The sequence below is a fragment of the Leuciscus leuciscus genome, assembly GCF_965113295.1.
Source record: "Leuciscus leuciscus genome assembly, chromosome: 13".
NCBI lineage: Eukaryota > Metazoa > Chordata > Actinopteri > Cypriniformes > Leuciscidae > Leuciscus > Leuciscus leuciscus.
In genome coordinates, this window is record NC_138737.1 from 9,153,923 (window position 1) to 9,168,184 (window position 14,262).

At 38.0% G+C, this 14,262-nt stretch overlaps 1 protein-coding gene across 1 annotated transcript in view; it reads right to left on the reverse strand.

The window, feature by feature from the left end:
• Positions 1-629: 629 nt before the first annotated feature.
• Positions 630-14,262, reverse strand: part of agbl4 (AGBL carboxypeptidase 4) — a 337,210-nt gene continuing 323,577 nt past the window's right edge. Inside the window, exons 12-13 of the mRNA XM_082188305.1 lie at positions 3,170-3,266; positions 630-1,237 (exon numbers count right to left, since the gene is read on the reverse strand). Coding sequence (XP_082044431.1) covers positions 1,141-1,237; positions 3,170-3,266 — 194 coding nt within the window. The 3' untranslated portion in view covers positions 630-1,140. The remainder of the gene's footprint in view (positions 1,238-3,169; positions 3,267-14,262) is intronic.

Below are 14,262 nucleotides of genomic sequence, written 5' to 3' on the forward strand. Positions count from 1 at the left end.
GTGGCAGTGAGGTGAGCCAAGCATAAGGGACTAATGGTTCGAGGCTCTGGTTAAAATGACAGCGCAGTGGGGAGGTGAGACTCTCCATAAGCACAAAGGCTTTTAGGTATGACAGCGCCATTACCTGTGTGTGTGTGTGTGTGTGTGTGTTTGTTGAGATTCTGTAGATGGATGTGTTTTCTCATTCACATTAGCTCTCGCCATCTTCTCTTCTACCATCTAAAATGCAAGTAATTTGTTTTTGCCTTTTCTGACGGATTGCCTCAGTTATTCCGAAAGACTGGCCTGAAAAATACATGCTGCTTTTCACACTTCTTGAATGATAGCTTGAGCCATTCTGTATTTTGGCCCCCTCACTCTGTGTTGTGAGCGTTTGTTGAGTGTGGACAGATCAGACTTTGTTTGGAAACACTGTTACAGGCTTAGCAGACTCCGTATTAGAGTACTTTGTTGAACAGCAGAAAAATATGTTGATGCTTATCGCCTTGAGACTATGATGAGAGGATTAAAAATGCATTGTTTTTTAATAGCATTTCAAAATTACTTCTGCTGGTTCTCAATATAAGCACTTAAGACCCTGCAAAGCAATTTTTTTATCAAAATAGATAAATAATAAATAAATAGATAAACATTTTTTATCACTTTATTAGATGCAAATTACTGAACACAAAGCATGAATATAATAAAACATTACAGGTCAATTGCTTTATATTTAAGCAATTTTCAAGCATTCAGATTTGAACAAACAACTAAATATGACTATCTATCTAGACAATTAAAGAATTCATAAAAGTAATCACTTTATCAGAATGAGTACAGCTGAGTGAAAAACAATTTCTGTACTTATAATAGGCAACTCCAAGAGCAAGGCAAAGAAAATAGTTGGTATTCAACAAAGCACTGAAAAAGCAATAAATGTAGCCGGTGGGATAATTTACATTTGATATTTTCTCTGTGCAATATCTCACAAGTGAGAATTAATACTGAAGACTTATTCACAGTCGTTGAGTCCTATCAGCACATAAAAACGTACACAAAAAATATCTGGTGGATTGCTGTGGGCTGATATGAAAACGTAATTTGCAAGAGGACTGTTGTTCACAATGTCTCACAGAGGACCGTATCCAGTTCCCTGTGTGTTTAGTAATCCCTGACTCCATGGGGTTTTCTGTCCCCTTTCACCTTCCCATTTCCAGTAGTGTTTCCTTGATGACTGGTGGATGTTCCATCGGAAGTGCTGAAAGACATAAAGTATGTTTATTAGAGTTTTGTCAGAATCAGAATTGTTTCTAGACTCAAATCTGGGTTCTCATCTCGTTTTTGTTTAGACTACGTCCGGATCAGATCCATAACGATGGTCAAAACAGATGGAGTAGACCCATCAACACCCCCATGCTTCACAGTCGTATCCTGGGACTGGGACTGGGACTGTGTACCTTCCTGGGTTCAACATTTCATTCGGTAACGTTAGACAGTTTTGATTTATAAGCTGTTTAATGATCATGTGAGCTTACATGTGCATAAGCAATGCTTCCATCGCTTGTTTCTGCTTCTTTTTTGCTTGTTTTTGGATCCAGAGATTCTGTCCTCTTTCAGAAGATATGTAGCAGCACCCCCTACTTTATAACAGTGAAAACATGGATAGCCATAACATTTTGTCAATGCCAGGGAAGCGTTGTCTCTTAAAGCCATAGACAGTAAAAGAAATGGACACTGCGACCCCATAGAATTTGACGGAGAGCAGTGAAGTCAATTAGAAGCACTCTCTTCCTGATGGCTGAGCGTACTGCGCAGCCTCAAACTGAGCTTGACGACGTAGATGTGACGTGAGCAACCTGTCTGACAGTTGTAAGTCTTCTAGTAGCTGTGCCAAGAGAAATCTGAATGACCCTTCCGAATCTTGCAGAGACGGAGAGCGTGAGTAGGAGCTGTCCATGAGCTATAGGAGCAGGAGCAACTTTTGGTAAGTATTCTTGAATTTATCAGACTTTATGCCTCCACGTCCCCCCGATTGCCTGCAAGCTTCACCTCCTGTCTATAAGGTAATTTCTCTACTGTGCGACAGAGAGTCGCGTGGTTATGACGCAATCGTTAGCCTATTTTTACAAAAACGGCTTCTACGGGGCCATAACGTAAGATACAAGGTAATGGAGCCTTTTATACATTGTGTTTCTTTAGAAAAAAACAGTGGACAAATAGTGTCTTTAAACGCCTCAGATGTAAAGTTATTCGCTGTCAAAGTGACGCCAAAATGAATGGGAGTCAATGGAATGCTAACAGCAGGTGATGGCTTGTTAGCCAATGGATGCCCCCATAGAAGGTACGCTTTCCGGATGCTGGATTACCCCCTTGCTTAAAGTGAAAGTGAAAGTGACACGTGACGGCCAAGTATGGTAACCCATACTTGGAATTTGACCTCTGCATTTAACCCATCCAAGTTAATGCACACACATTAGGAGCAGAGTAGTGAGTAGTTAACACACACACACTGCAAACGTGGATACACACACCCAGAGCAGCGGGCAGCCTTTGTGTGGCGCCCGGGGAGCGATTAGGGGTTAGGTGCCTTGCTCAAGGGCACCTCAGTCATTTCCCACCGGTTCTGGAATCGAACCAGCAACCTTTGGGTTACCAGTTCAACTCCCTAACCACTAGGCCATGACTGCTTAAAGCAGCGCTATGCTCTATGCTCCCCCTACAGCTTCGGAATAGATATTTGACAACACTGTCGTCAAAACTCCATACACAAAATAAAGTATGTGACAGGATTTCTAGTAAGAAACAATAATTTAATTCATATTTGGTGAAGGACTTTGCGTGGCGAATATAGTAGCCTATAATATGTTTTAAAATGTAATTTTTCCCAAGTGAATTCCATTTATATGATAATTTAAAGCAGGAACCCCTGGTTGTTCATGAAGGAAGTGCAGGGTTTTTTTAAAATAAAAAGCTATTGATTAAATTTATATATATATTTTATATATATATATTTAAAAGAAAACTTAAGTAGGAGAATTTTCAGAAGCAAAACAGTTTAGTTGCTCTCATAAGAGATAATGTGAACACTAAAGGAAAACATGAAAGTTTGCCATAATTGGTATCAAACAATTGAAGCTATTTAAAAGGAGATGTTCATATGAATAAGGAAAACAAACAAAAGATTAGTCACCAGTTAATGTGTCCTGTGTGCTTGCTCTCATCTGTCAGGTTGTTCAGCTTGTAGTAATCCAGGAACGTCCGGGCCACGTTTCTACCCAGCTTCATGTCTGTGAGAGGAAATTAAGGGGCCTTCCAGAACACTTTACACAGATAACACTGACAGATCTACAAAACTACACAAGTTGTTGTTTTTTTATTAGAAAAAACTAAATATAAAGTGACCTTCATAAAAAACTAAATATAAAGTGACCTTCATATGCATAGATATTAGTCTTTTGACAGTTTTATAGTCATTGGTAAAAACTGTGCTGGAATTTTGGAGTCAAACACCTTGATTCCACTCCAGCAGCCTGTCTCTGAATTCCTAAAGAGACAGTCGACAACAAAGCAATATTGGAATGCCTCCAAGGCCCCGGCACGGTTAGAGCGTCGGATCCCTCGGAACCTTTAAATCTCTGTTCTGACGTGCCACTTTTAATTGAAAAATAAATAAATAAATAAATAAGAGCCCGATTTTCTCCAATCTCGCACCAACGCGACCATTTGCAGTAAATAACTGGCCAATACCCAGCAGAGCAATGCGGAGAGTAAATAAGCGGGACAGGCGAGCCAGCGCTCAGCTCCTCGTGAGGATAAATCAAACGCCTCTCAGTCAAGTCAGCCAAAAAGAAAAAAAAAATGCATCTCATTCCTGCAGTTACTTACAGCCAAAGCTTTATTTAAATTCATGCATCTACTCCACAACACCCCCCAGCCCCCCACCCCAAGCCTTTTTTCCACCGTGCCCACGTTACAGAGCACATCAATTACCAAAAGCACTGCATCAAAGAGCTGTGAGGGCACTTACAATGCAGCTGAAAGAGTGGGAGCCGTTTAAATCCAACAACCACAAGCCAGGCAAACGTTAAACGGAAATCATTTTCTTTTAACCTAAAGGAATAGTTCATCCACAAATGAAAATTCTGTCATCATTTACTCACCCTTTGTGTCGTTCCAAACCGAGACTTTCTTTCTTCCACGGAACACAAAAGAAGTTTCAAATAATGCACTGGCGTGGCCATTTTTTCCATGCAACTACAAATAATGCGGAATGAAGCTTTCACAAAAGTAGTTCATATGACTCCTCTGATGCCATAAAAAAACAGTAACTCGGCCATAAAAGAACAGACTGAACCAAACATCTTTATAGTTTTTTTGTTTTTTTTGGCAATACATGAAAAGTGATGATGTCCAATTAAACAAATGATTGTTTTGTGGAGGTCCTTGTCCACAAAAGTGGTCTGAATGATTCATTTGGACTGATAAGGTTTTCGAGTTTGACTCACTGACTCTGTGATTTGATCATGGTGGTTAATTTCATTGAAGATTATCACAGCTGTCATTTGTGTATGTTGCTCACAAAATATAGGAAATATAATGCAGGAGTCAAATAAATACATTTGCTTTAGCATGTTTTTTTAAGCTTGAATGCTCCAAGACTCCATTATTATTATTTTTAAATATCTATATTTGGTTTGGATCAAATGACACAAGTTTCATTTTATAGGCTTTTAAACTGTGCATTTGAAGATTTCAAATAAACGCGTGATTGTGTGATATAGATCATACATCTATGCGTGTTATGGACTGTGATGGATCTCTGTGTTGTGGGACACTGGCTCAGAATAGATGTTCCATCATGATCTGATAAGGAAGGTTTTCTCCAGCTGTGTGTTGTGGTTAACCGTCTGCTCTTTTGGGGCCGGACCCTGTTGATGAATGAACAGAGAGGTGTTATTTTTCACCTTTGGCTGTCAGCCTTTAACCGATGTTCTGAGATGACATGTCTGACTGTCAGGGCTGTTGGAGTGAAACAAGAGCCCTGGAAGAAAAACAAGGTGCAAAGCGATTCAGTCGTTTTTTATTTTTATTTTTCCAATTTCTTCCAACAGTCAAAAATCTCCCTGGCCACATAAATCCCGAGGCCATGGCTGGAATCCTATTATCCAAAGCTGTTAACTCATAAACAATCCCTCTTTGATGGGAACGCACCCACCTAAAGACTTTGTCATGTCTCATGCATGTAAATGACACGCACATATTCGCACCCTAAATGACAATTCAATCCATATTCGACTCTGATTTACTTATGCACTACTGAGTTATTCATAACCGCATCAATCGCCAAATATAATATGAACATTTGTCAGTGAAATAAACAGGCGCTCAACATGACCTTGATTAGCAGAGAGGTCAAAGCATCTGTGTTTAAACCTTCCATTTGGGCTCTCGGATCCAGCCGTTTGCTCATCACCCCCCTGCTCTCTGTGGCCTTGACAGCCACTGCAGTGTATGGAGTCATTCTGGGTTCCATCCCTCACCCAGCGGGATGATGGGAACTCTCTCCATGACTCCAGCCCCTGTCTTCACACCCCATCTGGCCAGGGCTGCAAACACTCCAAAAACAACAGCTATTTTTGGATGCCAGGCAGGGAAGATGGCACGGTTCACTTTGAAAGGATGACACAGAAGACATGGCATGACATGGCATTTCTGGTATGTTTCTAAAGTGCACAATATTGATTAAGAAAAAAATATCAAGAAAATGCTCAACTGGTTTTGCCTTTTATGCAAAATGTGAATAATAATAATAAATTATTATAATAATAAATAACAATAATAATAATTCAAATAATATTATTGAGAAAATGTAAAAAAAAAATTGAAATATTGAAAAATATAATAAATATTACAAATTAAGATAATTCTTAGCTAAATTGAAGTCGTTTGTTTTAAAATAGCAATGCAATAATATTATGATGCAAAATAAAAAACAATGTTGAAATATTAAAATAATAAAACTAATACTACTAGTACTAATAAAGATAATATGAGTTATACGCTTATTGTTAAAAAGTATTATTAAAAGTGATTTGTTTTAAAATAATAACAATAAAATAATATTTTCACGACAAAATTAGACAAATCTATTTTAAATATTAAAATAATAATAATGACAGATAATATTGATAAATGAAAAGTTGTTTGTTTTTAAATAATAATAAAAATAACTTTAAATAATCTGAATAATATTATTATGAGAAAATTAAAGAAAAATGTTGAAATATTGAAAATTATAATAATAGTAATAAACTAATAAATAATTACAATAATACTGTGCAAAATGAAAGATTTTTTTTTTTATATTACAATAATAATAATAATAACAATAACAAAGATAAATGAAAAGTTGTTTGTTTTAAAATAATAATAATAATAATAATAACAATAGTTTTTTTTTATAACAGCATTGTTTTAGAACTTATCAGAATAGAACAGACCAGCAACCCATTTTTGGTTTGCGACCCAAGTCTGGCAGAAGTATTAAACATTTACGCCAAAGCCTCAAATCTCTCTCAACCATGACATCTTTGCTTTGACCTCGTGAAAAGTTTCATGCTTCCCCTCTATAAACAGAAACTCTTCCAGCCTGTGTGTGCGTACGTGGAGCCCTGACAGAAATAGCCAGAGACCCTGCCGTGTGCAGATGGCCTCTCCACTTGTGATGTCACATCATACCCATTTTAAAAAGGAAATATGTGATGAGGAAGAGGAGAAGACTTCATCAGCATCACAGCTGTGAGCGGGACTCTCCTGCGCTCTGATTGGCTGTTGGCCACATCCCAGCAGCAACCAGAATGCCTAGAACAACTTGGAAGCAGGGGGAAATGCGAGGTACTGCCAGAACGTGGGATGTGGCTTGTGGAGGGCTGGAATTGTAAAAAAAAATATTCACCGTTCCACCTGGACGGTAGACGAGAGCTGTTGCATAATAATGAGGCATGAAGGTTAGGCATCGTGTGGTGAAGTGGTCACGATTGCAAAACAGAAGCCAGACCGCAAACATCACAAGGCAGAATTACGCTTCACGATTAATCACTGATGTGAGAGGAATTATAATAAATGGGAGGAATTTTGATTAGAAGTAAACAGTTTAACAAAATGAAAATAACCACATAAACCACATGTTTTCAGTTATTTTGTATTAAAACAATGACTTAGGAATTACATGCGTTCTCAAGAAAATTAACATTTGACTATTTTGTCAGGGGTTCCAAGAAGTTCCAAGCCGTTCAGTTAAAAAATCTGAAAGAGAACATGTCACCCACATCTCCACACATCTCATCCAACGTGAAACGTGTTTGGCCTTAATGCAATCAAGAGTGCTGGATCCTGCACAAATAAATAACAAATAAATAAGCTGTTTTAGGGCACTCAGTCAGTGATTCTTCTGCGTATTCACTGGCTGAGTTCACCATTGTATCTGTTTTAGCCTACATTTCACATACTTTTTTTAAGAGAATCTGCATATCTTATATCTGGGAGTTACATACAGCTTATGCTAAAAACATTTAATACCATAAATAAGAAATCTCGCCCCAAATTTGATAACCTCTGCCATATTTTCGTACGTTTTTGCCTCTGCATAATTAAATATAAAGCAGATTATATATTTTTACTATACGCATGAATAAAAATACAACAGTTCAAAAGGCTTTACAGTCTAAAATCTCAGCAGGGCTCTTCACACCATGTTGCCAAAGTCTGGCGGTTTCAGTTAACATATTAATATGCCCAGATTTTCCCCAGATATGTCTTCATACTGTGCAGCATATTGTGCAATTTTTTAAGTGTTTTTCATGTAAACCTGATTAAAATACAGCTAATTCAATGAAGTCTACATAGAAATTCCATCAGAAACTGGTATATACATTGAGATTAGTTTTGCTCTTGATTTCAATATTGCATGCATGCCACATTATCAAGCAACTTTTCAAAAGCTTTTCCTAAAGACAGCTAAAAAACGGATTTACAAATTGAGGTATGGAGCCATCTGCAACTTCAGTTTCCCGTGGGCTTAAATGGGTTAAGCAGTCCGTGTCATTGGTGCGTGTGAGGTTTTTAATGTCATCGCCAAACACTCGGATGTTCGGATCGATTGTCGTCTTTGTTGCGACTCAAGGACGGGTCTCCAAGGGGCTGATGAGATGAGAAGGAGATGGACGTTTCCATGGCCTGACAAATCATTTGTTTACCGGATTGTGTATCTGCACGCAAAGGCTCTCACACAGACAAACGGACAATGATGGCCCAATGACAAGGAACAAGGCACCCTGGTCTGGAGCCGGCCGTGTGTTAACAAGCAGACAAATTAGGGACAAGAGTGGCATCAATACAGTGGAGTGACAGGCCTGTCACCAGGGTGTCACAAAGTGCCAATTAACAATGCTAATTAAAACGGTAAACAAGAGCACATAAAGCACGCAGGCATTGTCTCCCCGCTGCTCAAACTCCCAGTAAGGACCTTTTGTCCGGCCTTTGTAAGGCGAGAATGAAGTTAACTGCTGTAGAGGACAAACACAGGCTTTGGAATTTCATTTGGCAGGAATCCGAGCAGGAAATTTTAATAATGCTTCATAAGTGCATCAACACTTCAAGTGCATCTATGTATTTAATCAAATACATCAATGTGTCACACACACACATGCATCTAGACAGTCTGCGGTATACGCAATGTAAGCTGGCAGACCACTCACTGCCATTTTCCCATCAGAGACGGCCCTGTTGTAGTGTTAATAGGGAGGAGATGACCATGGGCAGTGGTGCTAAAGGGCTGAGATAAGCACTCTAGTATGAAGTATTGGCTTTAAGAGCAATGCAGAGGTTCAGTGGCTGGATTAGCCACAGGCCGGATCCATCTACACCCACACAATCAAATCCATTTCATGCCATAAAGCTCTCAAAGACCAGAACACTGCACTGATATCTGATGACCTCTCAAGACAATCTACTCCACAGATAGAGAGCCAGAGAGAAACATATCCATTTCTTCATGACCATTAGAAGTTTCTTAACTCACACTGGAAAACACTGAATCCATCTAAGCCCATCTAAACCATCAGCCAAAAAGTATAAAAACAATGATCTGACTAAATGATCTGAACACCAAAAATGAAATTTCTGTCATCGTTTTCTCTTACTCATGATGTTCTAAACCTGTATGACTTTCTCTCTTCTGTAACATCATTTTGAAAAGCTTTTCAACTGTTATTTGTCCATACAATGAAAGTCAATGGGGTCCTAAAAGCATTGTGGTTGTATGGACAAATAATTTTTTTCAAGATTTATGTACCACTTCAGTCAGGTTTGGAACAACACGAGTAAGAGTAAACAATGACAGAAATGTTTGGTTTCAGTGCTTGGAATGATGCTATAATGCAATCATCAGTTGCATCAGGAACACCAGTTGTCTGTTTTCAGTCAGATCATTGTTTTATACTTTTTGGCTGATGGTTTAGATGGGTAAATGATGAGTTAATGATGACAGTTCTATTTTTGGGTGAACTGTCCGTTTGAGTGTTCATAATAGTAAGTAATTAAAATCTTAATTTATCACTGCTGCAGACATGCTACAGTTAATGAGGCATTAAGAGCATTGCAGAGAGACAGCAACTTTGAAAGCTATTAGCTACTCACATTTGTAAGTCATTTAAATACAGTCAAGTTTTTATATGAAAAAAAAATAAAAAAATCTCAATACAAGATAACAAAAAGTAGCCAACTACACTGAAGCTGACGTTTGAAATGCTATTATTTGGTATTCAGAATAAGCCCTACTCTTTACTGCACTTCTGCCAATCAGGCGATTGTTCGGCTGATCTCATGTCAGTCATTGGCAGTTAACTTGAGGATCAACAGGCTACGACTGATGTTTAAGGCAGCTGCCTGATCTGACATTGTGCTGGATCACTTCATATGTACGGGCCATTCTCAAGACAGCACTGCAACATTTAAGCTTGCTGGGTCCAAACCGAAGCGTCTGACATTGAAGGGCGGTGCTTGATTGAGTGGGACTTTTATAGCTTAGCCCAGGGATAACAGCTCTCTCAGTAGCCGTCTGTAGCCTAAAGGACAAAAGAAAATGGCACAGTCGCCATAACACGGCGCGTTTTTTCTCTCTCACGCTCCTTCTCTCTCCCTTCATTGATGACGAGAAGTAGAAGACTTGTTAACCTGTCAGACGGCAAAGGGCAGAGGCAAGATTATTGTGAATGTCTCTCTGAAACATTCTCCATGTCAGGTGTCTAGCATTAAGCCTAATGCTAATCTTTACCTAAAAGCTAAGCTTTAATCTTAACATGTTTCGTTCAAACACCAAACCCTTAAATGCCATCGCAATTCTAAAGCACAGCTTTGATTATGTCATGGAAATTTTCAACACTATTTTGCCAATAGGAGATGTTTTTGGATAATCCTTTGTTGATCCTGGAACAACATTCCTATATAGACTATATGAGAGAAATTATCGGTTACTTTAATCAGTTTGTCAGGTTTGGGCTGGTTAACATGAGAAGTTAGCCCTTGCTGGTAGATAGCTTACCGTAATTAGGCACATAGAAAGTTAACTGATTAATCATTGAACAACAAACTAATAGTTTTTTCTGACAAATGCAAGTGGTTCAAAATAGTAGTTTTAAAAATAAACAAGTGAAACTGATGGGTTTACTACGTACAGCATATTACATATGTACACACGAAGGCGCAATATCCGTCTTCCTCTCGCTTATGACGTGTACAGCTAAAAAATCCTTAATTTCATCCATTACATGACACGGTCTTGCTACTGTAATTTGAATAAATCCCCAAAGCAAACTTTGATTATGCCATGACAAACATCTTCAGAAAAGGGCAATTAAAATGGATTCCAGCACGGACAGCGCACACCAGCCATAGCATGTCTGTACCACAGATGTCTGCTAAACTCAACAAACCAAACTTTACTCAGCATTTTCTGAAGTTCTTAGGACGGTGAGCTCTGAGACATCCGTACAAAGTGATTTGAAAGTCACAGAGTGAGCTCGCTCCATCAAAGCATCCAGCTGGGTGTTGAACGAGATCCCAGACTCACTCGGCGCTCACCTGCTTTCGACACTCTAATGATGAAGCGTCATCAGAACTTCTCTCCCACTTTTTCAAATGAAATTGGAGCAGCAAGACTTGGACAAAAAGCATCCCATTATCCCTCATCAATTAAGTTGTTTGGTTGGAGATAAATGAAAATGATTGCGGTTAATATGAGGAAAGTGAGATTACTAACAAAAGTAAATATCTTTCGTTAAACTGATGGTTGACAACAGTTCGGGCTGTCCTATAGCTCAGTGATATTCCCAATCAGAAGTATTTAGAAAGATTTTGATTTTAAGAAACAATATAAATAAACAAAAAAATGTAGGGTCAGATTAAAATAATTTAAAGGGGTCATGAACTGAGAATAACATTTTCCATGATATTTTGACAGTTAAGAGTTTGTTAATGCTATAAAAATACCCTGTAAGTTTCAAACCTCAAAACATCCTTGTTATTCCAAAAACTGCTTTTATTGAAACCAAGGCCAAAAAACGACAGGATCTAAAAAGTGGAGACTTATGACGTCACAGGGCAGTGAAAGACCGCCTTTGCAGAAGAATATCAACGCCTACGTCTACATCACCGCGTCTTTGGCGCCGCCCACTGGAACGTTCGTGAATAGTTACATGAGAACAAGTAAAGATCGACACAGGATCAATACTATTACCTCCCAAAGGATACTAATTCTAGAATAGTGTTTGTTTGTTTTTCAACTATGTGAATGTCTCAGCAGTGCATTATTTGTTTGTATTCGGTGCATTTCACTGTTGATTATTTGGTAATTCAGTCGTAGTTCCGACGCAGCTTTGCAAAGAGACTTTTACGATATGGATCTGCCAGCAACGCCACAAACATGTAAGTAATCATGTTTATTCTAATGCCTGATCTGTGATCAGTGATTTCTGATGTATAACTATTAAAGTTCAGACAGATTATCTCTCAAAATCGTTCAATACTGTTTATGCATTAGTAAATGAAATCAGTGACTTCACGTCGTTTCTCTTAGTAGGATGAAAATAATCTCATTTAAACTGTGATTAAATTATACACTGAAAGCGATCAAAGAATGCTCCCTTTCCAATCGCCCAAGCTGTCAATCACACAGTGCGAGATTATCTGGACACTTGCCAAAAGTCGTTATGAAATCAATGACGCTGTTACACAGCACAATGAAGCTCTTATTGTATTTACATAGTGTTTGCATTGTTATTTGGTGAAAGCATTCGTGAGAGTGCAGAAATTGCATTGCAATGATGAGATCTCTTCATTCACGCGATCAACAGACTGTCTGTCATCTGCTCAATGCTCATCACTGCAACCTTTCATGTGATGGAATAGATCTAAATACTTTAAAAACGTCTCACGATTTGGTAATCTCGATAGCTGTAATAGTAAAAACGTAGTAAAAGTATTCGAAATATTTCCACATGTAATGCTAGCTATTTCATATGCAAACATTCCAGCCAATTACAGCAGTGGGCGTTTACACTGAAGTCTCACAGCAGACACACCTCTTCAAACAGAGCGTTCAAATCAGAGGCTAAAATCAGGCTTGGAAAAATGCCTTTTATTTCTAAATTATGAAAAAATGTAATGTAAAAATCATACTAAAATTACTAACAGGGCACCCCGGGAAACATTATAAAATAATAAAATAATCCAGTTCATGACCCCTTTAAATATATTATGTACAAAATATTGATAAATTAAATAATGTACATATTATACAAACTATAATAAGTAGGTATATTATTATATATTATATATAAGTATACATGTATCAAATTTTTATGATGTTTATTTTCACAAGTTCAACGCTAAGTTCCTATTTAAGGTAGGCCTATTCAAGTAAATTATGAGTGTAAAGTAACACATTCAACTTTGTTTAGATAATACACAAGACCTCATAGTGCTATAGCTGATGTACACATATTCATTCAGGGCTTGTCTTACTAAAAGGTCATTTCAAACCACTCTCTATGTTGTCAATCTAAATTCATAAGAAGTCATAACCAGCTGCAGCAGTTTCTTACAGAGGCACCTTGCCGCCACAGGCATTAACCAGCTTATAACGCCTGGGGGATGCTGTGACGATGATAAAAAAATCGGTTACAGGTTAACAGCGACCGAGTCAGGCATCCATCATAAATTTCTTCAGTTTCGCACGACATTACAGGTGGTAAATGTTAAATCGTTAAATGTGCAAAATTATTCCCTCAGTGCCACTGCTCAATATTCCCGATATGCTCAGTATTCTATAATGAGAAAAAGGTGAAGCAAAAAATGTGAGAAATTGAGCCATTTGACTGAAGGATCTTTCAATGTCTTTTGTCATGAATGCAGCATTATGGTACATGGTGAGATCTCTATCCAGGTGGTGCCACTCTCAACATTAGGAGCACATTATGCAGGTGTGTATGAGTGCGTGTTTGTTTAGTGGGGTTAGGAAAGGTGAATTAATTCCTTTGCAGGTAATTATAATGTTGTCAGTGTTTTCGTTTTTACCGGGGAGTGAAGTCATGTCTGTAAAGGTCTCTGCTGATAATTTGCACGCTCCATAGACCTGCCAACCGGCCTGTAAAAAGTGGCATGTCACATTCTGGTAACCTCTTTGCCCCCAATCTTTGCACTACATGCCACGGCAAATACCCTTCCACTACTGAAGGCAGACACCCTCAACCCTCACGTGCCCCACACACAAACTAACACACACCCTCTCCCAGTTCTACAACGTAATAACCTTTTAAAAGTCACACCATGTACAGTTTTTCCTCGATTGTTTGGCCTCTAAAATCCATTCTAGACTAACATCTTAAACCATGCAGGGGGTTTCAAACTTTTTAATGCCAAGGACTCCCAAATATGACGATCCTCTTAAAAAATAAAGGCAGTTTATATTTTTAGACTCATTGATGTTGTCATTTTACTAAAGCCGAAAGAAATTATTCAAATATTATCTGGAAAATATTATTATTAATTCAAATTAATTTTGAATAAAAAAATATTTAAATTGATCAGTTTACTTTACTTAAAAAAAGTGAGGAAACTCGTAATAAACGATGCGTAATTGAAAAAAATTAAGTTATGTGAACTTGACAATTTTTTTTTACTTAATCATTTTAAGGCAAATGGTTTCCTCACTTTTAAGTCAAGTAA